Genomic DNA, 27,934 nt, shown 5'->3' with positions numbered 1-27,934 from the left:
CAGTATTTTTGAAGCTGGGATGTCTAAGGTGCTTGGATATGGTAGTGCAATTAGCCTCCAGAGATTTCAGTGAGCATTGCCCTTTATGCCTGATGTGCTTTGGGAAGCTAGTCTCTACAGCGCTACACATAGGTACAGTTGCTGCACGTAATTTAGTGAGTTTTACGTAAAAATGGGCCAAAAAAATGTTGGCTGAATAGTACACTCTATTGAAAATATTTGAAGCATTTTATTTTTCACCCAGAAAGCCTCTGTGTTTGGCACTATGTTGCAGTGCAAGCTTTGGCTACGTGTTCTTCCGCCTCAGTGTATCTGATCAGCCTTTTGCTTCTGTGGGCTTTGTCAAAGAAAACAACAACTAAACTACAACTAGTTTTTTTTTTTCAGCTCAGTTTTCACTTCAACAGCTAACACATTGTTTTCATAAAGTAAACATATTGTGTCGACTGTTGCTTGTTTGATCAACAGCCGTAAACTTACTTGGATGACAAATTTCCTGCTCCTCTGGTCAGTTTTGCTAATTTATCTTCAGAAAGTTGAAGATATCTGTGAAACACCAGCATTCACTAGGATGGGAACTCTGGATGGTGAGTGATGCAGGCTGCAGGTATCCATGAGCTGCTATTCTCTGATCAGAAATGTCCAGAAGAAGTATTTTGTGAAGTCCCACTCCTACACCACCATGTAACTCAGGATCTCTCCTGCAAATAAGTTGCCACTAAAGTTTCTCTCCTCTCTCTTTCTTCCTACTGAGTCTCCATCTGCAGAAGTTGTTCCTCCGTGTACTCAGCATCATAAGAGTAGTGTTGTTACGATTCCGATACCAATTTTGGAAACACGTCCGATACTGCTTAAAATGCAGGTATTGGTATCGGCAATTACACGAGTTTATGCACCAACCCGATACCATGTAGTTTAGTTTTATATTTTGCTTCATTTAGCCATGCTAAATGTTAGCTCTATAAACTGGAAATCAATACTTCGCTGCCGGAAAGCACTGCATGCAAGGGCTACCTTTTTTAGAGCAGTGTAGAAGAACCAAAGGACACACTGCAGCAGCAAAGAATGGTGGCTGCATGACAGTTTTTCTCAGAATGTGATTGTTAAAACACCTTCCAGACCAGTGCTGTCAAACGCAACAAGAAGTGACACAGTATATCAAAAGTTAAATAACTTTTTAACCATAAATACTTGCCTCTTACTTGTTTTTTCTCTCGAAACTAGCTGCTGTGCCTTCCCATTGATGCCTTTGAATCCCATGCGGCAGCATTTGCAGCAAGCCTGGATCTCCTATTGGGGACTTTAATGATTAAATCCACACTAGTAAACCCGATATTGTACATCCATTTTAATCAAATTCTGATCATTTATTACCGCTAGCTTAAATGCTAGCTCAAATGCTGACCGCCATATTATTTACCCTTTGTCAGGGTCAGTCAGCCAATAGCAGGCTGTTTCATCAATCACGTGATGCTAGAGCATCAAGGAGAGAGATAAAGAAGCCTGTGAGGCAGGCCCCTGTACTACTGTTATTTTAATATTTAGGAGTAAAACTCTATAATCAGCAGGAAAACAACTTTAGGGTCTCAGAGATGCTGTACATTGACATTCTATTTGTTGAGCCATGTTCTGAGTCAAATATAGGTCTAAAATAATTTGCTAGTCTGCACAGTTTGTCCAGAAAGTTCACACTAGTATCGGATCAATACTCGGTATCGGCTGACACCCAACACCTTGGTATTGGAATCATATCAGGAAGGAAAAAATCATATCAGAACATCCCTACATAAGAGTATCCCCTCATATCCACAGCAAACAGCATGTCATTGCCACTCCAGTCATAGTCGCTCATTTTAGTTTTGTTTTAACTTAGTAGATTGTTCATGTTTCCTCTGAACAGTTGAAAACAGCTGAACAGTTTCAATCAGGCGGAAGAAAACTGAGCCTGTAGCCGAGACATGCATTGCAAAATAGTGCCAACCACAGAAGCTTTTTGGGTAAAATATAAAATGCTTAAAAAAATTTGCTATTTCTTTCAATTGAGCCAACTTTGTCTTCTGGCCAATTTTCACCTAAAACTCACTCAATTACACAGAGAAACTATATCCATCTGTAACACTGTATAGCATAGCTTCCCCAAGTATGTGCTGAAAGGGACAACGCTCACTGAAATCACTGGAGGCTAATGATACTATTATTGCCAAATACCTTATACTCAATTGAAACACTGAATCATCCCTTTAATGCTAGCATACAAATTACACAATACTAGAGTAAACCTGCAGAGTAAACCACCCAGCAAGACAGATTATTTATTTATCAGTTGTGTGAAAAATCCCCCACACAAGCCAACTAGACAAACCCAGTGGAACGGTTGAGTTCAGTGACTTAATTAGCTCAGTTAGCTGACAGATAGCAGCAACAACCTGTCACTGTAAACAACCACCAAACTAATAATGCAGAACTTGAAGCTTCAGTCTAATTAATGGGATTGGGTTGTGTACATTTTCCCTCCGTGTTATCATCTTGAGCAGTTGGGAAGGAAAAGAGACTTAGGCTCTGACACTTCAGGTGAACGTCTTGGCCTCGGCTCCTGTCATGACATTAGTTGCTGCATCATCCCCGAGGCGGTCGATGCAAAGCAGCAGTTTTATCCCTACAACTTTGTGCAGTCATGGAAGGTGACTCATCCATCAGACAGGGATCCCTCCCGCTTTGTCAGTGCGAGCGTGCGTTTGAGAGAATGGGAAGGTGGTGTTTGATTTTTGTTTATGTTTCCATGTATGACCTTGAGCAGTACTCAAGGCTGATTGAGTTTAAGCTTGAGAAGAAACGGCGCCGACAAGCTGACAGACTGAGCGCAGTGATACCGGCGTGGTGTGCTGTGCGGAGCTTGGCAGGTAGAAGCGGCTGTCAATCATGCCGTGTGCTGCGTACAGATGAGTCACTAGTGTCTGCTAATGCTTTTGAAGTGGATTTCTTTTTGCTGGTTTGGCTAATTAAACCAAAAAGTAAGAACCTTGTTTTTAACAACTAATGTCACTGTTGTTTAAAAGCTCTCGAAACATTTTAACCTCTCTGCTCTTCTTTCTCTACGGCTCTGTCCAGGATTAAGTGGACTGAAGTGAATTCTCTAAATGAATCAATGCTTTCTGCCCTAATTCACCCGGTTAATCTCATTACAGAACTCTGCAGGTGCTCCATTAGCAAAATCCTCTGTCAGCTACAGATACAATCTGAGACCCGGAGCAGTGACCAGAACTGGACTGAGGGTTCAGTGAGCTGATGTAGCTCCTCTGACTGAGTTAAACAGAGACTACGAGGAACTGTAAAAACTGCATCTTATGACAGAAATGCACAGGGTGCACCCCAAAGAAGGATATCTTCTTTAAGAGTCCAATCATTTATTGCTGCATGATATTAATTGCAATTGCAACTGAGATTGCAGGCTGTGAAATTACATAATCTCATAAAAAGCTGTGAGTATTTTTGTATTAAGTAGTACATGAAAAGTGTCTGCAGAAAGGCCTTTAAGTTTAGGAGCCTGCCACTGCATCTGCACTTTCTAGACGTATCTTTTTTTTTTTTTTTTTTTTTAAAGGGAAAACTCATATGTCTTGTTGATAGGTCACTTTGAAAGCAGTACAATACAAAGGTTTTGTATTTCTTATGCTATTCAATATTTGTATGGTTTGAGTTGAGAATAACACAAGATTAAACGCTATCATTATTCTCTGCATTATCCTTGATAACCAAGCATGTAGACTCATCATATCATTTATGTATTACATCATAATCACGATCGCAAATTGCAATGTTGTTCAGTTTAATCACAATCACACATTATTACCAAATTTTGCAGCACTACCCCCATTACTTAATTTTCAATAACTGTTGTCATAATTTTTCTGAAATTTTGAAAAACATATCTGAAGAAAGGTTTGTGGGATTTTTTTGAAAACAATCTGAATTCCCTCCTGGCAGTGGGACAGTGGTCCTCCTCTTTAACCCTGCAGAGCTTCTTGAGGCAGCACAGGAGTTCGCTCATCCAGCCTACATATATTCTGGATTTGAAGATGGCTTACAATCATGTCCCTCAAGAAAGCGTGTGGGGCACTGCTGGGAATATGGGGTTCGGGAATGAAAGTACTCCATTGCGGTAAGCCATCAGGTCCCTCTATAACCAAAGTGAGAGTTATGTTTTTCACATTCCCAGTGCATGGTGGCTGCCCCTTATCACTGATTCTGTTTGATTTCATGGACAGGATCTCAAGGTGCAGTCAGGGGGTGGAGGGTTTCCGACCTCACAATTTCGTCACTGCTTTTTGAAGATGATGTGGTTCTGTTGGCTTCCTCAGCTGGCGACCATTAATTATTGGGGTTGTTTGCACCGGATTGCAAAGCAGCCAGGATGGGGATCCTTCAAGTCTGAGACCATGGTTTTACTTCTGGAAAATGGTGGATTGGCCCCTCTGGTTGGGGAGTGAGTCTTTGCTCCAAGTGAAGTTCAAATTAGGGGTCTTGTTCATGAGTGAGGGTAGAATTGACCGTGAGATTGACAGATGGACAGATGTTTCAGTGACAGCAGTACTGCAGACGTTGTGCATGCCTGTTGTGGTGAAGAGAGAGTTGACTCAGAAGGCAAGCTTTAAATGTACCAATTGATCCACTTCTCAACGCTACACCTATGGTCATGAACCACTTGAGATTGTGGATACAAGCGGCCAGAAAAACCTTTCTTCGGAGGGTTGCTGGGCTCAGCCTTAGAAATATGCTGCGTTCTATTTAATTTGGAAGTCAGATGGCAGGAGTTTGGGATGATGTCACACCTAAGCTGAATGTGTTCCATCAGCTATGAACTCAACTTTCTGAGATGGAATTACAAGTTCCCCCCTTTTTATGACAACAACTTGGGTATCTGGGTTCTGAGAATGAATGTAACACACCAAGAGAGTAAGTTCAGAAATCCGGAGGGAACTAGGAGTAGAGCAGCTCCTACTTTGCATTGAAAGGGATCTGATCAGGATGACTCCTGGGTGCCAGCCTTTGAGGGTCTTCTGGGCACATACAATTGGGAGGAGACCTCAGGAAAGACTCAATGCACTGGAGTGATTATCTATCCTGTCTGGTCTGGGAACACCTTGAGAGCCCCAGAAGGAGTTGGAGAGTGTTGATGGAGAGATGGATGTCTGGGTTAACTTGCTTACCTTGCTGCTATAAGAAGAGATAAGCAGATGATGAGCAGAAGAGGATGGATCGATGGATGGATGGATGGATGGATGGATGGGTGGATGGATGGAATTCTTTGAATACATTTTTTGGGTAAAAAAAATAATAGATACATTCTGATGACATTTTTCAAATTTCTCCAAAAGTTTTTACATTTTTGGGGGGATTTTTTTACAACAGACCTCCGCCATTAGTCCTATCTCCCAATAGTGAAGAATCCTTTAAAAAAATCATGGATCCATCTCTATGTGCCCCCCACCATGACATTTGCCGATTACTCCCTCCCCGGTGGGATGGAAACATGGTGAGGCAAAGCATTGGCTTTGCTACAGGTGCTATCAGATGCACCCATGGTCTCACCAGATGACTGGAAGTCATGGCAGAGGGTGAATATTCCTCTATTCCTCCCAGCACTGTGAGTATTCTCGCTACAATTCACTGTCTTTCACTGTTACGCTCAGACTCGTCTCCTCGACCGGACGTGCATCTTTCAAACTTATAAACTCCAAAACTTTAAAAGTTTAAAGATTAAAGTTACTCATGTCTGCCTTCTCCTGGTGTAAAGTGGTAACAGCCTGGAACTCCGCCACTAGCCCTATCTCCCAATAGTACAGAATCCTTTAAAAAAATTCCTGGATCAAGACGGTGATCCGGATCACTCCCAAAATCCAATAAGTTCTTCCTTATGCCATTTCTGACATTTCCTGAAAATTTCATCAAAATCTGTCCACAACTTTTTAAGTTATGTTGCAAACAAACAAACGAACAAACCCACCCAATCACATAACCTCCTTGGCGGAGGTAAAAACTATTTAAACATTACTTTGGGGTAACCTGAAATTTCAGTTTCAGCACAGAAAGCTGAGGTCTGTGAGTTTCCTGGATTTCAAATGTTTATGCTAAGTGCTCCTGTCTTGTATAATTTAACATAATCTGGGTTTTTGATGCATGTTGAAATACTGTTATTTTTGTTGTAGTCCTCATAAAAGTTAGATAACAAATCTCATCATTTATTCCTCTTGTGTATTTTGTAAGGCACCGTCATAACACATTTTCTTCATTGATCTATTGTGAAAGTTCAGCCGGGAAAAGTTTCCCTCATGATATCTATTCCTCTAAGAGTTGAAGAAAAAAAATCCTGCAAGGTTAGGAAAGAGGTGATATTTATTAGACAGACAGAATGAAGTCTGTTTGATGCATCACTGTCAGAGAAGTGGTTCAGAGGAATCAAGAGTTTGTCAGCAGCGCTCTTCCTCTAATCTCACCTTGCACTCTCATCCTGCTCAAAAGAAAATCCTCTAATAGGAGGTGTCACTCGTCTCTGCAAAGTTGCGACTCTAAAAGTTGCTCTGTGAAGTTTTGTGTAACGTTTGCCTAAAAAGAGGGCAAATAATGTTCAGTTTTTATGGTTTGCAATCTGTCTTTATGTTGCTCTTGGATTTCTGTAGACCAGTAGATTGGTGTCTGACGAAAAAGGCCCTGCCTTGAAGCATGTGATGGGACGATCCATCATCTCCCCTATATATATAAAAAAAACTCTATCAAGCTGTGGTGCAGAAATCCTGAAAGGAGGCTAAGACACATTCTAGTAGTAGAAGCTTTGATATATATACTTTCTCTTCTGTTGACAATTTCTTTCATCACTTTAGATTTGATGTTATTGTGTTGCATTACAGTTAAAAATTGTTCTTCATCAGGGCAACTGGATTGTACAGTCTGAACTGAAGAAAGCCAACTCAAACAACCTCAAATAGTTTGTATTTCATCTTCAGTAATTGTTTTTTTTTTTATATTTTGTCTGTAAAATGATTTGAGGTATGAATGATGAGTATTGTTGGGAGTATGAAAAGGCTTCTTGTCAGGGGAGACAAATCCAAGTTGACGGCAACAGTGTTTTACTGCTTTGAATGTCAAACCGTTTATTATGAACATTTATTCTGCCTTTATCCTTTACAAGTAATTTTATTATACAGCCTCTCAAGTTTACTGTATACTATGTAACCTTCTGCATATCCTTGTTTTGTTTACAGATATCAACATGGCTGGAGAGCCAAAACCGTACAGGCCTAAGATGGGCTCCAAGAGGCCTCTCTCATCCCTCTACAGGTCTGTTTGAAACATGTCATTCCTTACTGTGACAGCAAAACATTTCTTTGCTGACCTACTTTTTCTCTCTCTGCACTTACCTTTCTGTAAAATGCATGCTCCCGATCCTCCCTGGTTTCACTTGGTTGTAGAGGAAACAGCCAGTTGTCTACCTGTGCCTGCTAGCATTTCAGAGGCTTTTCAAAAGGAAAGAAAGCCAGCACACAGGAAAGGACATACGTAGCTGGAATACCAACACATAATGCAAATTAGATGTTAAACTGCAAATTTGAAGGCATACCGTAAAATACCAAATAATAGCCGGGGCGTTTATTTGTCTCAATCCCTGAGCAGACCAGGCGTTTATTTGGGAACAGGCCGCTATTTGGAACAGGCGTTTAATTCCTTTTTCACAAAAATCTTGCTTAGCAAAAACTGGAAAAAAATGGTAAATTTAATCAAACTATTTATTTACACCAGTATGAAAATCACCTTTACATTTTTAAGACAAGATTACAGTACCATAGTTATACTTTTGTCTTCTTCTGTCAACTCAGCTCTCTCTAAACACTTTAAATACTGGTAAGGAACTAAACAAACACAAAGTTGACGACACACAGTTTAAAGTTAATGTCGTACTTTTATTTTTTTGGTGCAACGGGGCATGGCGCTGCAATCTCACTTGAGAAAACCAGCAAGGGACAGGGGTGCCCCAGCCAATGAGGAGGCTAGTACTTGCATCCAATCAGGCTTAGGTCAGAGGGAGCGTTCCTATTGGCCGCTGTAGCTTCCGTATCTCAACTCAATGAGAAGTTGATTCAATGGCGAAATTAACTTAATCGGCTAGCTACATGCATAAAACACAGTGTCAGCAACAAAATCATCCTGATTACATTATTTCCTATTGCAGGGGTTCTCAAACTTTTCAGGCCTAGGGACCCCTTACAGGGCAGAACATTTTCCAAGGACCCCCACAAAATCCTCACACTGAGAAAACATACAGTATTGAGTGCCAGCCCTTTTATAAAATGGAAAGTGGCTTGTGCCAGCATTTTTGGCCATTTTGAGTCATCTTTCAGGACCCACAGAATATTTTGTACTATGACTCTGAAAACACTAAATAGGTCAAATGAAAGAAGAAACTCTCTATTTCATCATGGAAAAAAAAGTGTTTTTGCACCTTGTTCCATTCTTGATTTATCTTAAGTTGAATAGAGGCTAGTTTCACCAAAAAGACCACTTATTTTCTAGAAAGCTGAGAAAATGCATTTTTGTGAAAGAGAGTCTGTCAAGCAAAACGGTGATTTGAATGTTATAACTTTGCCTTCAAGGACATAAAAAACATCTGAAAATTGTATTACAAATGTTATTTTATTGTTAAATAAATAACAATGCTTCCAGTCACTGTCATGCCATTCACACTCTGGAACTGGACGGCCTCCACGTGACCCCCCCACGTCCTCTCCTGCTTGCATGTCCCCTGGCACTGCCTGTAAATTATAGAAGTAATATAATATATTGTATATTATATATACAGTGCTTAACAAATTTATTATAACACCACCCAAAGTCAAGTTTATGCCACAGCTGCCCTAAATTAACAGCACTGGTAAAAATTGTTAAAACCAGAATCATTTTTCATGTTTCTGCAATGGTTAATACACCAATATGTAGAAGCTCTCCAACCGAAATGATATTTTTAATGCTAAAATATAATTATTATTGTTATCCATGAATTTTCAAATTTACTGATTTACAAAAAAACTGAAAAAATAGTAAAGCATATTAATATTTCTTGATTAATATGTCAAATTATAGTTATTTACTTGCATTCATGAACAGAAAAATGAGTTTTAGTGGTTGAATGTTATGCTTGATTAATTTCTGACCTCTCAGAGAAGCCCAGCGAGCCAGCTCAAATTTGGGTTTTAAAAGGTGATTTCAGTTTGAAATTCCTCATTCCTGTTCAAAATGGTAAAACGTGGAGAGCTTACTGAAAATAAAAGAGTCCACATTAAAGCACTGCATGATGCTGGATGGTCTCTGAGACAGGTGGTCTAATAAATTTGTTAAGCACTGTATATAATCAGTGGGTTCCTGATGTTAACTTACCTCCATCGCTCTGGGATGGAGAACAAGATCCACTCTGCTCACTTGGCAGCCATTCTTCAGAGTCTGGGTCGGAAAAGTCTGTCTCTGAAGTGTCATCGCTGTATGCATCCAGCTGGGGAGAGGCTGCCTTTATTCTCCAACGCACGGGGGAGACCTCGCGGCATTCTTTAGCCTCTTGCCTGGCTGAGGCAGATGAATGATGTGCTGATCCCTGGATTCGCTGTTGTTAAGTTCAGTGTCGGTTTCAGTGAGTAAGCAATTTCTCAGGCAAAAGTTTAAAGTTTCTTCCAGCGTCTATTTTAGAACTTTTAGCTTAGATTACCTCCATAACGATCGCTCTGCTCTTTGACCCCAGGGTCTCCACCTCTGATCTCTGTGGCTTTGATCTACCGCCTCTTCTGTGTTCTGACTACATATCCTAGAAGCCCCAAAATTACTCACAGGGAGCGTGAGAGAACCCCCTTGTGCCAGCCACCTAAAAAAACACTTTGACGTATATATACGTCAAAGGCACTCAAGCACTGGCTTTTAAATGACGTATATATACGTCAATGGCACTCAGTGAGTTAACTGCCATTATTACTCCTAGGTGCTGTATTTTAAACTCTTCAACCTTAATACAAGCTCTTGTCCAACTGAGTGTGGCTTCTTACTTTCTGCGATCTTTGAGCAGCCAAATAAGAAGCCCTTTGTGCTTTTTCTGAGGTTATGGCAGGGTTTCCTCCAGGTGCTTTTGAAACTGTGGGGGAGGACTTGTCCTGCCCATACCATAAATTTTACCATAAATTACAGTTACATTTCCACTGTTAGAGATTAAAAAAAATCATTGGGGTCCCTTAATTAACAAGACTAGGTAAAAACCTAGTATATGGCTGCCCGCAGCTATCTGGGATGCTTGTTGAAACGCCTGACTGAAATGTGTGTTCTGGCAGAGTGATGTTGTTATGATTGTTAGTAGTTTATTATTTTTAACTAATGGTATAGTAAGTGGTTACTGAAAAGTAAAAAGCTACATGTTGCTCTTCTCTCTCAACTGCTCCTGGAGGAAATGAACCCTGAGCAGCATCATCCCCCCTCCCCTCCTGCTTTCTTCTTCCACATCTGATTGGTTAAACACAGACAAACCTCGGCTCAGCTGCAGGGGAAAAGATGCTCTCTGCATTCTTTGCTATTACTGCACGGATGGTAGACAACACTACAGGAAAAGATCAGAAAGCCCTACTCTGCAGAAGACAAGCAGTCGGTGTGGCTGTGCCCTGATTTCAACAACAACAGTGCCTAGGTTGGATTAAAACGCAGTGGTCCTACTGCGAAATCCAAGCTGACAGCTAATGCAGCTAATGGAGTAAACAGGACAAGCTCACTGCCATGATCAGAAAGAAATGCTTAAACAGACCGGGAGTGGACAGAGAACATTTTTTTCTGTCACAGAAAGCTTTCAGTGTTGCTCTCTGCACTTGTTTGGATTTAGACACGTTTTCTCGTTCAGACAAAAGCTCCGCTGCTGCTCAGTCCCGGCTAAAGACAGGCCTGCTAGTGCGGTCATCAGCTGGGACACAACAACTCATTAACTGTATACAACAAGTAAGCCTTCCCCCATAACTATGACACTGTCATGCCAAAGCAGGGGGCAGAAGAGCGACATCTTTTCTTCCACAGAAAGCATTCCGTATTTCCGCTAGCTGTGATGAAGAAATTTGTTGTTCTGGCTTAAGGCCGAGCTAACGTTATTCAACAAGCATTCACAAGTTACCCTTTCCCCTCAAGTATCACATAATAATGCCGAAGCAGCTCAGCAGAGGAGCAAAAAACATCTTTCCCAACCTGACAAGCTTATAGGGTTGTTTTATTCTTGGTCATACATAAATGCGGCCCAGTTCTGGTAAAACAGGCTAAAGCTATATCTGAGTATTTAGAGCAGTATGCTAAGGGCAGCCGTTAAAGTACTGTCAGCATGAGTAAACCCCGCCCATAGAGCAACTCTGTATGTATGAGCCATACATAAATGATGTTAACTCGAGCCTAGTTCGTGGAGGCAGCCATTACTGACAGCATTCAGTCCAAGCAAACGCAACTCTCTAGTATATGGCTCATGATCATACAAAACCATCACTCACTCAGTGACAGACAGACAGAGAGACTCACTCAGACACAGACATTGCCATATGTAGGGCTGCCCTCAGCGGTCAGCCAAAAATTGAACATGGATATTCCAAAGCTGTCAAAATAATGTTTGCGTTTAAATGTCTGCATTCTTAAAACTAAAAGAAAACAACATTTTTTTTTATTTCTGTTGTTAAATTAGATAACTTGAACATGCCACAGCATAACACACTCAAAAAAAATCCAAAAATGAAATGATACTTTTTACACTTTTACTGTGCCTCCCTTCTTACAAACATACATAAACAATTTAAGATCATACCAATAACAACAGCCTGGGGATATGATTTGAATGAAAGTCTATTTTAGTGAGATTCTGCTTTTATTACATCCTCTTGCAATTATTTCATCCCAGAGGAGCCACAGATAAGCCTCAGCCTCTTAAAGTTATTGATATTATAACTTACAAACATTTATCACTCACGTATTCAACCACCCAACGTTACTTTGTTCATGCTTGTTGTCAGACTGACCTGCACTCAAGGACGGACACACAAACTATCTCTCCTCTGTCACACACACACACACACACACACACACACACACACACACACTCAACTGCTCCTCTCTCCTGTTTTATTGTACAGTTAGAATGCAAAGTGGGACAAATATCATGGATTACATGAAAGCCTGACAGTCCATCGCTGTTGTTTTTATCCAGTCTCGTATTGTGACGAAAACTAAACTTGAGTTCCGCCGGAGTTTTTGAGACTACGAGCTAGTTTTAGATTGCTAGCATCTCATCTCCATTGTGAGACACGGTTGATGATGAATATATCTACTCAAGTTTACCGCTTATTGGATTATGATCAGGGAAGTACTAAACTAAACGAAAGTGAATTATCAGCCGTCCATGTGTGACAACAGACAAGAAGTTGAGGATCTGGAGTTCGTCTTTCAAAATTAAGTAACTTGCAGAGCAGTGTCACATTTCATGATTACAATTTCAGACTCCTATTATGGTTTGTAAATGTGCACAAATATAGACTATATGTTTCTATGGATCCATTCATACAATATAATTTACATTTTTAACATCTGAAATAAAAGATAATTCTGAAGGCATGGCGGCTTTTATTTTGGTGTGGCGGTGTGCCACAATCAATTACATGTAGCAGAAACCCTGGTTGTGGTTAGGTTCACCATTCGTGTTATCTGGCAGATGTATTCCTCACTGTATTGTTGGAAAAAATATTTTATTTTGTCCTTAAACTGATGCTTTAGCTTGGCAGGCTTCATGGATTCACATGAAGACACACAACACATTTTGGTCTCCCGTTGCTTTGATAGATTTACGTGATATGTCACAATCATATCTGAGTTTTTATTGGCCCAAAGCTGACTTATGTGGGGGTCATTGGTGTAATAAGGTTGTTTCATGGCGCTGTGGTCTCTATATGTATTTATTTGCTTTTTAATGACGTGGCATTACTTTAATAATTTATTTTGAATTATTTCGTGGACCCCCAAGCTATGCCTTGCGGACCCCCAGGGGTCCCCAGACCTCAGTTTGAGAACCACTGTCCTATTGTACCTTGTTGCATTACTGCATTATATAATGAGAAAAGTAACTCATTATGTTAGAGTACTTTTGCATCACCAAAAATTGAAACCTTTAAAAGTACTTTTTCCACATATTGGTTGCAAAAATGACATATAGACAACTGTACATCTACCTTTGAATAAGTCACTTCACAACCTAATTTACACCCATGATCTTACACAGTCTTGAAACAGAATAACAAATGTCAACCTTTACAGCTTTTTAATATGCCAACAATCTGACAACAAAGTGTTATGCAGTATTACACATAGGCTGTGTCTAATACAGTATGCCTCATTTAAACAACTCTTTAGTGCAGCCATATCAATGAAAAAAAGACAAAACATGCTTTACACTTGCTCTGATGTTTTTTTTTTTTTCATTTAGCCAAAAAATTCAACACACTCTGCACAATCTCTGCAATACCACTAGCTTTATCAGCTAGACTACCTATCTAGCTGATAAAGCATGCACTCAAACAGGAGGGATTGTCAGCGACAAAATCAGCCTGATTACAATGATTCCTATTATTAGTAGTATCTTGACAATATGCAAGCAATGCATTGCGATGCATTTTTTCCCCTCTGTTGACCTGTTCCCATGTTCCTCTCTTTTGCATGAGATAGGGAAGGAATAAAGAAAGAGACAACAATGTATCAGGAGTGTCGGACAGGAAAATTTTCTCATTCAGTAGAGCTTGTTAGCTCATTTTACAAAGTGGAGATAGTGGTGCATTATAGTAATATCCAAGTCCCTGTTGGAGATGCTATTCTCTGACTTGGGTCAACATGGAATCATAAAATGAATTATTCAGTTAATTTATGTACCTTTATGTCTAAATTTCCTGTGACTCTTCCTTTTGTTGTGTTAAATATGACTCTCTTATCTTCACAGTGGCTATGAGTTTGACTATGACTACTACAGAGATGATTTCTACAGCAGGTATGTAAAAACTGTTGAACATAAAACAGCACACTCTGGTTGTAATTTTCCTCTTTTTAAACTCCATGTATTGTTTTGAAAGCCTGCTTTCTCCTGATGTTTTACTCTTCAGTGTGCCCGCACTCTTTTCATTTTATTTCTGAGTCAGCTACTTGGCTAAAGTTGACTCTGAGCAGAATGGCCCTATTTCCATCAGAGGCAAAGTAACTACATTATCATAGACATAATGAATGTCATATTGGGGAGGTTTTTATTCCTCTCCGTTGGGCTTACTAATGATGCTTTTATCCACATAGACGAGTACAGAATGTCAGATAGTCCCCCGGCTGGTCATTTGCACTAGTGAGGCAGAAAATGTATCTTCCCTCTGACATTTTCATTGGTTTGTTTACTTCCTTTACTTTGCAATATCACAGAGAGTCTAATCCCTCAGTTTTGAGTCATTATTGCTATTTTGGCAATTTGTTGTGTCATAGGGAACGGAGGAAAGGGTTTGATTGAATGGCTGTGGTGCCGTTCAATATGTACCACTTTCATTCAAACATCTTTTGCAGCTTGTCCATAAAGTGGTTTGTTTTTGCTTTTTTAACCAGGAAGAAAGATAGGCTGCTAAGTGACTACTGGAAAGAACAACAACAACATGATGACTCAAAATCCCCATATTAAATCCACAAAAACACCTTCAATCTTTTTTAAAAATGTGTTTTTCTACACTTTTTTATATTGTGACATTGCTTTTGCTGTTAAATCGTGTTTTTCATGTGTTTTCAGACTCTTTGAGTACCATGGTCGTGTCGTGCCTCCGACCCGGGCTGTGATTCCCATCAAACGTTCACGGATAGTTGTCCCCTCAACACGCAGAGCCAAATCCTCCTTTCCAGTCAGGGCTTGTTCATCCTCTTCCTCCTCTTCATGTTCCTCCTCCCGAATGCTCAACATGGGCTCCTCCATAATGTCCCCTAAACGTACGTTTCTCTTCTACCTTTACTTTGCTTTATCCTGTCTAAAAGAAAATGTTGCTTTTTCTACCCTCATCTCTTAGAACCTTGGCTTTCTTTATAGTTTTACATGACTTGATATCTGGCAAGTGGCAGTACAACAGAAGCGAAAAGAAATTGTTCAGAGAGATTCAACATGTTACTGTTAATCGGATCAAAATTTTAATATAAAAAACGCAAAAATATCCACATTTAAGAAAGTGGAACACATGAATGTTTGGCTTCTATTTTTTAATGAATTACTTTGACAGCAAACATTATTTTTAAGAAAACAATAAAGCGATGTAATAGGCAGATCATTATTGACAGCTACAACAACAAAGTAATCAGATAAAGCAGTTGACCAAGAGACTGAAAGGATTTAAACACAATAAAAAGATTATGAGATGACATTTATAAGAACACAACTATAAGAGAGGTGACATCATATCAGAGGAAATAAATCAATTTGGAGCAGAAAGACAAATCAAGGATAAAGGAATAAACAAATAAATGAAAGCAATACAACTGTAATGGAAAGAAAGAACAGGGCATTTGAAAAGGGCTGAAGAATAGACTCAGAGCAGTCGAAGATATAAAGGAGAAAAGAAATATAAAGAATGCATTTCTTTAGGTTGTATCACATAAAAGCAAATCTTTAAAAGTCAGCTGTTGCCGTGTCATCTCTGTGTTTCCTTCTCTTGTAAGATAACAGTTTAATTTTTAAATGTCCTACTGAACTGATGAAATTATGGGATGTTGATTACATTGTTTGGCTTAATAAGAGGTTTGTTTAAAACAACTCTTAGTCATCCAAACCAGCACTTCCCAAACGGTGGGCCATTAGACTTTAAATGAAAAACAGAATCACAATCAGCTTTATTCAAGACAGTCTGGCTGCAGCTGGTTTATTTCTGATGGCCACCCTCACGACCATTCACCTGAGGCACAGTTTACCTCAGAACAGAAATACACGCTAAAACAGTCCAAAATGAAATCAGATAAACTTCCGTCAGGGTTAGGACACCAAAATTTAAAAACCTGACCTGCAAAATCTGAGTACAAAACTTTTAATAAAGCCGAGCAAACAGTCGGCTTACAGGAAAAAAGCTCATCCTCCATGAAAAAATTCTATCACAGCCAGCGTGGCGTACGTATTTCTGTTAGCTGATAAGCTATATATTAAAGCTATATATCTAAATTATCTGTGTAGCTAAGTTAGCTACATTTGCAAAATCTCACGTTGCTAACTTGGCTACAATGGCTTATGTAGTAACTTTGATTACATAGCTAGCGAAGCTATGTTAGCTTAAGCTAAAGCTAATTAAGCCAGTTCACTTAGCTAATTAAGCTAAGTGAGCCAGTTCATGTAACTACTTCTAAAAGGGGTTGATCCATAATTTAATCCCTGATTTAACCTCTGACCTTTTTCTCTGTTTTATTTATGAAATGTCACTTTGTCTGTAATGTTTGCAATACAGTCCATTAATGAATGTAACTGCCAGACTTTGTTTGTGAATGAAGTGGATGAAATTTTAAAGAAAAATTCTACAACCAGAAATGTGTTGTACCAGCAAATAACAGCAATTCCATTCTGAGATATACAGCGTCTCAGATTAAAAGTCTGTGAGAGCTGTCTGAATTGCATGGTCTGCAGCCAGACCTTCCTCTCACTTTATTGGACAAGTATGCCTTATTTAACAAGGAATTTGTCTAGTTTGTCAAATCATGTACATTGAGAGCATTTTAGTTTTTCTCTCAATGTATAGGAATTAAGCATTAGGCACCAATTCAACCCCAGACCATCAGAGATGCAGGCTTTTGTCTGTAGTCTGCAGGACACAGTGTCTGTGGTTTCTGGAAAGAATTTTACATTCTGATTCATCCAACCACAGAACAGTTTTCCATTTTGCCTCAGTCCTTTTGAAATGAGCTTTGGCCCAGAGAAGGCCGCAGAGTTTCTTCTTTGCATGATACAGTTTTAACTTAAATTTGTGGATGGCACAGTGGACTATGTTGATAGACAATGATTTCTAGAAGGGTTTCCTGAGTCCATGCAGTGATTTCCAGTACAGAGTCTTGCCTGTTTTTAATGCAGTGCTGCCTGACAGACAAAAGAGCATCCAATGTTGACCTTTAGCCTTGTCCCTTGTCCTTTGAGCACAGAGATTTCTCCAGATTCTCTGAATCTTTTGATGATAGTCAGTACTGTAGATGGTGGGATATTCAAAGTTTTCCCAAATTTGTGTTGAGAAACATTGTCTGAAATGATTCCATAATTTTTAGACACAGTGTGTCACAGATAGGTGAACCTCTGCCCATCTTTACTTCTGAGAGACCCTGCCTGTCTAAAATGCTTCTTTTATATCCAGTCATGTTACTGGCCTCTCGTTTATTAACCTAATTAGCTTCAAAATGCTCCTTAGGCTGTTTTTCAAGAGTATCATTTACTTGTCTGGCCTCTTGTTTTCCTGTTCCTACCTTTTTGAGATTTATTGCTGCCATCAAATTCAAAATGAGGTAATATTCTCCATGTGCTGACAAAATGTCTCACTTTGAACATCTGTTATGTTGTATGTTCTATTGGGAATAAAATATGGGTTTATGAGATTTGCATTCTGTTCCTAATTACATTTCACACTGCGTCCCAACTTTTTGGGAAATGGGATTGTATTTTGCTGCCAGTTAGCCTGATATTCTCTCAAGAACACAAGATCTCAAAAACAGGTGAATTTGTTTCATCTGCATATTGTACATTCAGTAAGGTTTCTCCTGGTAAGCTTTACACAAAGACTGCAAATAAGGCTAACAGCTTCCCTGGCTCTATCCACCTTCAAGCATTTTAATAATTAATGATGTGTTGCGTCTTATCTGGCAAGGTGGAAATTCTGAGACATCAGGAATTTCAAGTCAGAAACTAGGGGGACTTCAGTAACCCTGAGTTACAGGAATAAAAAGTCAGACTTGACATTAATTGAAGCTCAGAAAAACAATTTTTAAAGTGAATGAAACACACCACAGGGTTTTTGCCTGAATGTGATAAGCACATCTGAATGATTCATAATTTTTCCTTTCAGTTTGTGAGGACATTATGTTCATTTTTAGTAAGAGAAATGGTGGCCAAAAATGCTTTAATAAATTCAAGGTTATTCAATTTGTACATTGTGGAGTGTTGACTAGCACTTTTTCTTTCTTTCACAGCTACTATTCAATATTTTCCCCACAATTCAATGTAATGAAATACCAAAAACTTTCACAAGTATTCAGTCTTTTCACTTCTTCCGAATCCGGCAGTGAACTATCAGACTTGTCGGAAAAGTATAGTAGCTGCTTCTGTTGAATCTGTCAGACGTCACATTAACTATGCTTTCTAACTTTATTAATGCCTGCTCCCAGTGAAGACAGACCAGCTCCTCACAATCAAAAAGGAGCTGTCACAGATCAAAACCAAGATTGACTCGCTGCTGGGAAGGCTGGAGAAGATTGAGAGGCAACATCGCTCTGATGCCGGTAAGATTTGGCAGCAAGGGGTGGGGAGGATTAGTCAACATGCACGCAGATTCTCACAGGGGAGAGACGGAGAGTTTAACTACAACAGGGCTGAGTGATAACATTAATGCTTTATGAGTGACCTAAAACAGATCAATAGTTGTATCATGCTCTGACTTTAACTGCGAGTCTCTTTTCATCTTTCCTTTTTTTTCAGAGTTGCAGAGGAAAAAAGAAGAGGTGTGCGAGTGTCTCCATGGCGACGCAGTAGACCACTCTGGCGGAGAGGAAGCGGAGGGGACAGCCGAAGTGGAGGCGGGGGAGATGACGGACGGTGGCGAAGACGACTTTGAAGATGAAGGCACCAGTGATATGGTGAGTGAGTCAAGTAGCCATTTACAGCCTGAACAAGGAGACGACTGGAGGATTGTGGGTGTTTGAATCTCCTGACTCTAATTTATATTCAGTCACTTATGTTTGTTGCAGACACGTGTTATTTGACAAGATTAAATTCATCTTGAAGTCAAAAGAGCAGTCCAATGTTTTAGTAAAATTCTGAGGGAAATTAGATCAGTCCCAATCTAACGTCTGTTTAAATCTAAAGCTTCAGTCTGTATAAAGTTAGCTTAGCATTGCATTAAGACCTGAAGAATGAGAAATAAGCTAGCATGACTCCATAGAAATATAACAAAGTCCATCCACCTGCATCTTCATACTAACCTTGCAAAGCTGATGGATTGATTGGCCTGATTCCATGTCGGTCATCAGGCAAAGCCATCCTGGAGGCGTGATCAATCAGCAACATTTGTGGAGATGAGGTAGCCATGGGCGGGGTTGAGTTGAATTGGAAGCCAGTAGCAATAGTTGTCGCCTGTGCAGCATTGAGCTCAAATGTAGCTGTAGAATAGTGTAAGTTTTAAGAGAACTGGACCATGATTTTATTTAGTAAAGTGTAAAAAACAGTAATGAAAGCTTTTCATGATGGAAAAAGAGGTTTTTGCTGTTCTACTGACCTGCTTCGGCATGGGTTTATAATAATTACAGGTTATACTTTAATCTGGTTTATACACTAGCTGCTGCCAATGTAGCAGTTAGCATTGTTGGAGCTATTATAAAGTGGCCATTTAGTCACAACTGGACCACATTTTGTTATTAACAAGAGAAAAGAGGCAGCACCTAAAGCTACTCTTGATGGAGAAGATTTTTTTGCACTTCTCCCAACCGGCCTTGGCAACAGTTTTATTAGGGTGTGATTGTTAAAAAAACCAAAGGGAGGGGAAAATTTTCTTTCAAAAAAATTCAAAAACCCATCTTGCAGCTGGTCTTTAATGTATAGCCAAGCATACACTGTGTGCTTTCAAGCCTTTTAGGATCTGAGTTTTTAGTTGTGCAACTGATTTGCGGTGTGTAGTTTGTGGGGACTCTTTTTTTTTTTTTAGATTTATTTTTGGGCATTTTTGTGCCTTTATTAGATAGAGGAGGACAGTGGATAGAGTCAGAAACAGGGTCAAGAGTGGGGATGAGACATGCGGTAAAGGGCCTCAGGCCGGATTCGAAACCGGGCCGCCCGCGTTCATGGGGAGCGCCTTTAACCACTAGGCCACCTGCTCCCCGTGGGGACTCATTTTTGACTCTGACCCGCACCCTACCATCCGTCAGTCATGGCAGCCCTATGAGACCAGAGATTGGCTGCATGCAGTCTGTTCTAGTCTGGGCAGAGAGCCGTCGGCCATATCGTCCTGCAAACCTCGACTGCAGATTTGTAAAAGACAGTCCACAGTTTCTCAGTGCTGACAGGGTGGGGAAGCGGTCTGCTTGGGGTGTTGACTTTATGAAACACTCATTTAACCGTCTGTCCCTGACATCCCCGTTATGTGGAACTTGGTCTTTCGTTTGGAGATGGTTTTAGGGATCACTTTAAATAAGCAGACACTTGCTGACCACTATAGCAGGCGTAGCTCACAAACTTAGCTCTGCTGCTCATCCCACAAATGCCTGTTCCTCACACATGTGCCATCATTTAAAGGGTAAATAAACAAGACTATTAAACTGTAAGAAGCACTGTTACAGCAAAGAAATGATCTACCACACACAAATTCCCCTACTTTTTGTGCTAAGCTGACCTATTTGTAAAGATGCTAGCTTGGCGATTCCTTAAAAAAAGCTATACAAACATTATTTATTATTCTATTTGAAAAATGTGGAACAAAAGGAGATCTTTTTGGCCAAAAATTGGATTGAACTGTGTATCTCACTGATGTTTCTTTCTAATTTCAGATAGAGAACCACATATCAGACATCGACAACTGAGAAAGGTCAGTATGTAATCTCTGCTTTGAACAGCTTTTGTTGTATGTGACAAAATTATCCATTTAGGATATACGGTGTGACAACTTATGCACATTAACACAGCACATTTTCTCCAGCTGCAACATGAACCAAAATGAACTTATGGTTACTCTTCCACTATTAAGCAGAGCCAGAAACACTACCTCAGTTAATAGTCTGTCATTCTCTGCATCTGCGAGCGTACAGGGAAGCAGCTTCTCTGTAGTTATTGCTGATGACTGTCTGAACAGCCGCAAAGATAGGACTTTGTCTCATCCGCACTTTCCATCAGAGAACATTTACATTCTGTGATTTTCTTTGTATGAACAAATAGCTGTGAGATTTAATTTGCCTCTTGGCTGACATTTCCTTCCTGCTGTCCTCAAGTGCCCGATAACGGAAATCATTTTCTGCCGCTCTGAATGAGATAGATCGTTGAGATGATGGCATAATGAACTGTGAGTTGCGGGTATTATCAGGAGCACTGGTGTAGTTTTAATGCTCATCACAGCCTGCACACCTTCTGTCTTCCACCTGTGTTGCAAAAATGACTTGTAAATAAGTATCTTAAAAATGAAGCCTCCTTGTGCTGCATAATGTGAACGAAACCTGCCTGAAAATGAGTTTTCACCACATTTTTTCTGTTATTTCCTTCTTTTTCTCCAAAGCTGGCGACATGTATCTACTGTACAAGAAATTTGAAGAACAGATACCAGCAAATCCTTCTTCATCAAGAGGGTGTATCTAAAATGAGAAAGCTATGAAGGGAGTGACTGGCAGCTGAAGAGGATTTTTTGTTTGTTGCTCATTTGCCTCATTAGAACACAACTCCCCTGTATCGACACGCTGGTTATGAAATTATCTCCAGACTTCTGCAAGATCCGCTGCACAGAGAAATCAATATCCCCCCTTCAAACTGATTGCCTCTCCAAAAATATGGACAATATATTGTGTGCTTAATATAATCTAAACTGGTCATTGAACTCCTTTCAATGTTTGTTCTGTTTCTGTGAATACTGTGATGAGCCGTGACACCGGCAGAGAGCTAAATATGAATGTAAGAGGAGCAAAACTTCTCTCACACTTGGTATTTAAGTGGTTTTGCTTTGTTTGTACATTTTAAATTAAATGTACAGTATGTTATTTACTCACATCGCCTCCAAGCCGTATTGTAAGCATATAATTTGTTAGAGCATTAGTTGCTTGTTTTTAACTCTGTTTTTTATTATCAGCATGTTAAATTGTGGCTGTTATGTATTATTTGTATTCATTGCATCTGTTGTAAAGCTCTAGATGATCTCAGTTTTTGAGTAAACCAGTTCCTCAAAAGAAAAAAGTAAAACAAAAACCCACCTGCCTGAGTGTTGCATCTTTGATTTTCACAAACAATGTTGCAAAAGAATATTGCACAGTGTGTGGATGTGGGGTTTTCTGCACATTTTACTAACTCTGAAAACTGGGAAAGTTACTCGCTCATTTTTTGGCAATCTTGTATGATACGACAACAGAGTTAGAAAGTTCTGGGTCCCTTCATTGTCAGAGTTTTTTGGACTTCATTGGAACATGTGTCCATATGTTCTCACAATGCTGTAATGAAACTCTGCCATCTCCACGCCTGCAGACATTCATACTGATACAACAAAGGGACAATGCTATGTTTCCCCATCTGTCAATTCAAACTACATTTCAGCAGAGCCAATATGCAAGCAAGCATTTGTGATAACAGGCAATGAGTCTTTCGCATCACCATGGCAGAATTGTGGCCAAATCTGATGGCCGGACATTCTCCAACTAGTCCTCTTGGTAGGTTCCATGAGGTTTAATTGTAAGTGGTCCAGATCCTGAAGCAGCAAAGCAGGACCAGACCATCACACTACCGTCACCAAAAGGAGATTGGAAAAACATTGCCTTGTCTGAGTCTCAATTCCTGCTATAGCATTCAGACAGTAGGGTCTGACACTAACCTTGCAAAGCAGATGCATGCGCCCGTTTCCGTGTTTCTCACTGGCGAATCCATCTTGCAAAGCTCCCGTCCGAACCGTTTGGGCCCGGTTAGAAAGTGACGGGACCAATCAGCGTCCACGGGCAGTACTTTCGGGCATGGCGGAGTCGTGACGTAAGCAAGCAGCAACAAGAGGCCGGTGCAATTATTGCAGAAGAGATTAGCCTGGATGCTGCTAAAGCGCCAGTTTTATCAAAACTTCAAAACATTTCTTCGTTAAAAGAAGGACAAAGAACAGCAGTGAGCCGTTTTCTTTTCAAAAACGACAAAAGTCATGTACTGACATGTCTACAGTTGCCATGGTTCACGTTATGCAGCTCTATATGGAATTTAGTCCTCAGTAGGGGTGCAGCTCGATAGCGGCCACGTCACGTGTTTTGTTGCTCTGATTGGCCCGTAATGATGTGACAGACAGAGCATTCATCCAAACCCCTTTCGAGTTTTTTTTCAAAGGCTTTGCCCTTTCCAAAACTCCATCTATGAGTGGTTTACTCATTTCACACATCCATCTAGTGTGCCAGGTTAGTCTGACACAGGCCTGCCCACAGATTTGGCTGGGCGCCTGACAAACCCAGTGAAAAGGCCCTCCTTAGTTGTGACTTACTTATGGTATAAATGCATGTGTGTTAGATCAGTGGTGCTAACCTGGCTATCACTTGATGAGCACTGATGTTGAAATTATCTGTTTATGACACTTTTTAGCCAATTTTCCCACCCATTTTTACCATTATAATCTGCCACTTTTCATCCATTCAGCGGAAGTTTTGCCAAATTTTTTCTCTTTTAACTCATATTTACCACTTTACACGATTGTTTCCCACATTTGAACCCCTTTTCATCACCTTATCTGTCAATTTTTGCCACTTCCCATTGCACCACTTTTACCGCCCATTTTTGCCACTTTTAACCAATTTTTGCTACTTTTAACATCCCATTTCACCACCTTTTTTGCCACTTCTTGCCATTTTTGGTACTCTTAAACCTTTTCTATGTTTTCTTCCCATTTTTACCATGGTTGGCCCACTTTCCATCTATTGTTGCATCTGTGGACCCATTTTGACACTATCAACCCCTTTTTAATCACTTTTATGCCTCTTTTTTTTTTTTTTTTTACCACATTTCACAATTTGCTAGACCCATCACTTTCCATGGCTCTGTTATTTAATTTGTGATATTTTTAAGTTAACATATTTTTTTCTACTTTAAAATCACATTTCACTACCTTTTCTGCTGACAGTCCATTTTAACCTCACTCAAAATTTGTCTTTTTTCAACAAAATATTCAAAAAATATTACAGGCATTGAAAATTAGAGGCAGATTTGTTTTAAATCATGTTCTAAAAAAAAGAGGAGTTTCAGGTAAAACTAAAGACAGACTTACACTTAGATTTTTTTTAAAGAATTTCCTTTGATCCTACTCTCTAATTAGGTATAAGACTAAAGGTGTTTTTTGCACAGTGGCCTTGCAAACTCCAGCCAATGAGAGATAAGTGGTGGTGAAGCAGATGGCATTTGTAATTCACTCACTTCATTAGCACCAGATCATCATTTGCACAGGTTAAGGAGGGCTGCTGGCTGGGTTGCAGGTATAATTGCTGCTGTCATTGCTGGCGAGCAGCCTGTGAGTACAATGATCAGTCATGCTGTTCCTCTAATATGGACAATGTTCAGTGTGTGATGAACTAAATCAATCACCGGACGGTAGCTGCTGGAGGAATTAGGAGTATAAGAGGGGTCAAGATCTTTTCTAATACATCTCTGATTAGCCGGCATGGAGAGAGGATGCACAACTCGCAGCTTTGTTTCATAGGCCAGTAAGTCAAAGAGTGAGATAATGCTGGAAGTTGTATTAATTATTTCTTAAAGGGAAGACAAACATAAAAGTATATTAAGCTTATACCTTATGAATAAGGCCTCTATGTTTTTATGGTCGATTTCATCTTGACTGTAATGCTGTCCTGAGATGTTTCTATTTTTCCACTCATTTAAATACAGTTTACCTTAAGTGCGTATTACTTCTTCCTGAGGCATCTGTGTGTTGTGATTTATCCAGTATTCTAACATGAAAGGTGGCACAAGAAACCATTTTCCACCTTTAGCACAGTTGCCTGGGTCTACTTCAAATGTCTGAGCTGTGCTTTGGTCAAAATATAAATGGATCAAGCACCAGAGGAAGTTTTCGACCCTGCACAGACAGCTCTTTCTCAGAACACTCATTTTTGGTGTTTGTCTGTTTAAATACAAATGAGCTCCTTCTCACCTTGCTCCTCTCTACCATGGGATGTATCAACAAAAGCACAGCTGTGTGCTCCCATGTGTGGAGATAGCAAAGAGCAGGTACTGTCACAATGACTCCCATTACAAGATCTGCACAGATTCATGATAGCCTATCAGATTTCATGTTTTCAGACATACACTGTATGGACAAAAGCATTTGGCCACCTGACCATTACACCAACAGGGACTGTAATGACACTGTTTTCAAATACATGTACTTTAATATGGAGTTGCCCCCCTTTTACAGCTACAAAAGCCTCCACTCTTCTTGGAAGTCTTCCTATGAGATTTTGGAGGGTTTTTGTTGGACTGTGTGCCCATTCATTCTGTAGAGGATTTATGAGGTCATCCACTGATGTTGGACAAGAAGGCCTGGCTTGCTATTTCTATTCCAGTTCATCCCAAAGGTGCTTGATGACCAAAACTCATCAAACCATGTCTTTATAGTTCTTGCTTTGTGCACTGGGGCACAGTCATGTTAGAATAGAAAAAGACCTTCTCCAAACTGTTGCCACAAAGTTGGAAGCATAGCATTGTCCAAAATGTGTTGGTAAGCTGGAGCATTGAGATTGCCATTTAGTGGAGATAAGAGGCCTAGCTCAAACCCTGAAAAGCAGCCCTATACTATTATTCTTCCTCCACCAACTTCACAGTTTCAATGCAGTCAGGCAGGTAACATTCTCCTGGCATCCGCCAAACCCAGACTCGCTCATCTGGCTGCCAAACAGAGAAAAATGATTGTCACTCTACAGAACACGTTTCCACTACTCCACAGTCCAGTGTCAGTGTGCTTTACACCACTCAATCCTATGCTTGGCATTGGACTTGACGATGTGAGGCTTGCATACAGCTGCTCATCCATGGAGACCCATTCCATGAAGCTCTCGCCACACAGTTTTTGTGCTTATATTAATGCTAGTGGAAGTTCAGGCACCCAGGGCCAAGCTTGACACATGGTGACACTCAGGTCAACCTCGATGGCATCTCTTTGTCCAGGCCCTTTCACATCGGTAATATGCCCAGAGCCCAGGGGCTCATGGCAACCGTACTACTACCCCCCCCCCCCGGACAGTACCCTAACCCATGCTTACTCACCACATTCAGCACCTTTCTCTGCCCTAAAGGTGTGGACTTTTTTTTTTCTACAGATTATTTTCCCATGGTTCTGGTAACATGCTAAGACATCTAGAGCATGACTGAGGTTGTGTCAATCCATCCTAATGGTGACTTTAGGCCGCCTACACACACATCTACGCCTTACTTCAGCCACAAATTTTTTCCTAAACATGTCTAAAAGTTCTGTATTTTGTATAACAAATCTTCTTTCAGGTTTGAGGATTCTGGTAAATACGTCACAAGATAACGATATTCCCTTTTGGTCATTTGCAAATGGAATTCGTCAACAACATTACTTACTTTTAACCAAAGTGTGTTTAATTCACAGACAACTGACAATTTTGTTTGTGTTACAAAAATTGCAGCCTCAATCATAATGCCAAAGATTCTGTATTTGACAGGCATGAATTGTTTTTCATTCGACATGTTTGTGCCATTTTTTCTGGTCTCAAGCTGCAAACTTTAGTCACTACCACATTTTTGTGTGAGATTGTTGAGAGAAGCAGCTGGGACTTTAGAATAAATCAAGCATGGAGGTTTGAGAAACTGGAAGGAGGCCAAGGAAGATGTACTTCTCTCAGCTTCAAGGGATGTAGACATACTCAAAGCAACAATGACAGTCGACACAGTCAACAGTCAACAATGAATGCAAAAAAACATACCAACTGTAATTATGTGTCTGGGATACACACTATGTGGCTGGTTAAGATAAACATAATGTTTAAAAATGCAAACAGGGTATTTGAATCAGAAGATTTGGACAAAACAGTTTGTGTCTTTGGTCAGACTGATGTGATTATGAATTTTCATTATATTGGTGTGCCCTGTGGGTGATATCATGTCCTGACTTCAGCTTTTGAGCTTTACAGTTTTTCAGAAATTTAAAATTGTCTGTCTGATGTATAAAGTCCTATGGGCTAGCACCACCTCATGTCCTACATTAAATAGAAAGCTATCAGTGACTCTTCAATCAGACTGACAAAAGCCACAGTTAGATACCCCTTAGACATCCCATCCTTGGGCAAAACATGCTATCATTCAAAGGCAGCAAATACTGGAGAAGTTTTCCACTCCCAGTTAGGGAATGCTCCAGCTACGCAAGTTTCAAGGCTCATCTAAAAGTGTTCAGTTCAAACCAGAATTGTGACCATGTTTAACCATTTTATCATCTCTAAAAGAACATACTACTAACATAAAATAATGAATGCATCTTCTCTGCAATATAACATACAAAGATACATCTATGCATGCTATCCCTGTGCAATAATACATGCAACCTTAGTTTGACTGACGAAGACACAGTTAACCATTTTGTTTTTCTTACTGGTGCCCTTAATGTTGAAAAATGGATTTATAAAATGAAAAGCAGTGAAGAAGAAACACTGAACATGTGTGCTAAATATTTCAAGTGTCAAATGATTGCAAAATTAGAAGGTTCACAGTACATCAGATTATTTACCATCATTGAGCATTTAAAAGATAAGATTTTTATTTTACATTTTTATAGCTGTAGAACATGAGATAACCGTTTTGTGAAGAATTTGTTTTGCAATGAAAAACAAGAATCAATGATTAAGATAAAAGATCTATCAACGCCTTCAAATCAGAAGTTCCCCGGATGAAGGAAGTAAACGTTACCCGGATGTTACCGTTGACTACGTCATGTAAACA

The 27,934-nt window shown here is 39.9% G+C and overlaps 1 protein-coding gene across 2 annotated transcripts in view; it reads left to right on the top strand.

Moving 5' to 3' along the window:
• Positions 1–22,215, top strand: part of LOC121520506 (RNA-binding Raly-like protein) — a 94,734-nt gene extending 72,519 nt beyond the window's left edge. For both annotated transcript variants that reach the window (XM_041803983.1, XM_041803984.1), the window contains exons 3-9: positions 7,260–7,335; positions 14,027–14,074; positions 14,846–15,039; positions 18,448–18,561; positions 18,758–18,915; positions 20,818–20,855; positions 21,537–22,215. In XM_041803983.1, coding sequence (XP_041659917.1) covers positions 7,260–7,335; positions 14,027–14,074; positions 14,846–15,039; positions 18,448–18,561; positions 18,758–18,915; positions 20,818–20,850 — 623 coding nt within the window. In that variant the 3' untranslated portion in view covers positions 20,851–20,855; positions 21,537–22,215. The remainder of the gene's footprint in view (positions 1–7,259; positions 7,336–14,026; positions 14,075–14,845; positions 15,040–18,447; positions 18,562–18,757; positions 18,916–20,817; positions 20,856–21,536) is intronic.
• Positions 22,216–27,934: the final 5,719 nt, after the last annotated feature.

The sequence above is a fragment of the Cheilinus undulatus genome, linkage group 13 (genome assembly GCF_018320785.1).
Source record: "Cheilinus undulatus linkage group 13, ASM1832078v1, whole genome shotgun sequence".
In the NCBI taxonomy this organism is placed as follows: Eukaryota; Metazoa; Chordata; class Actinopteri; order Labriformes; family Labridae; genus Cheilinus; species Cheilinus undulatus.
This window is presented reverse-complemented; position numbering and strand designations above follow the sequence as displayed.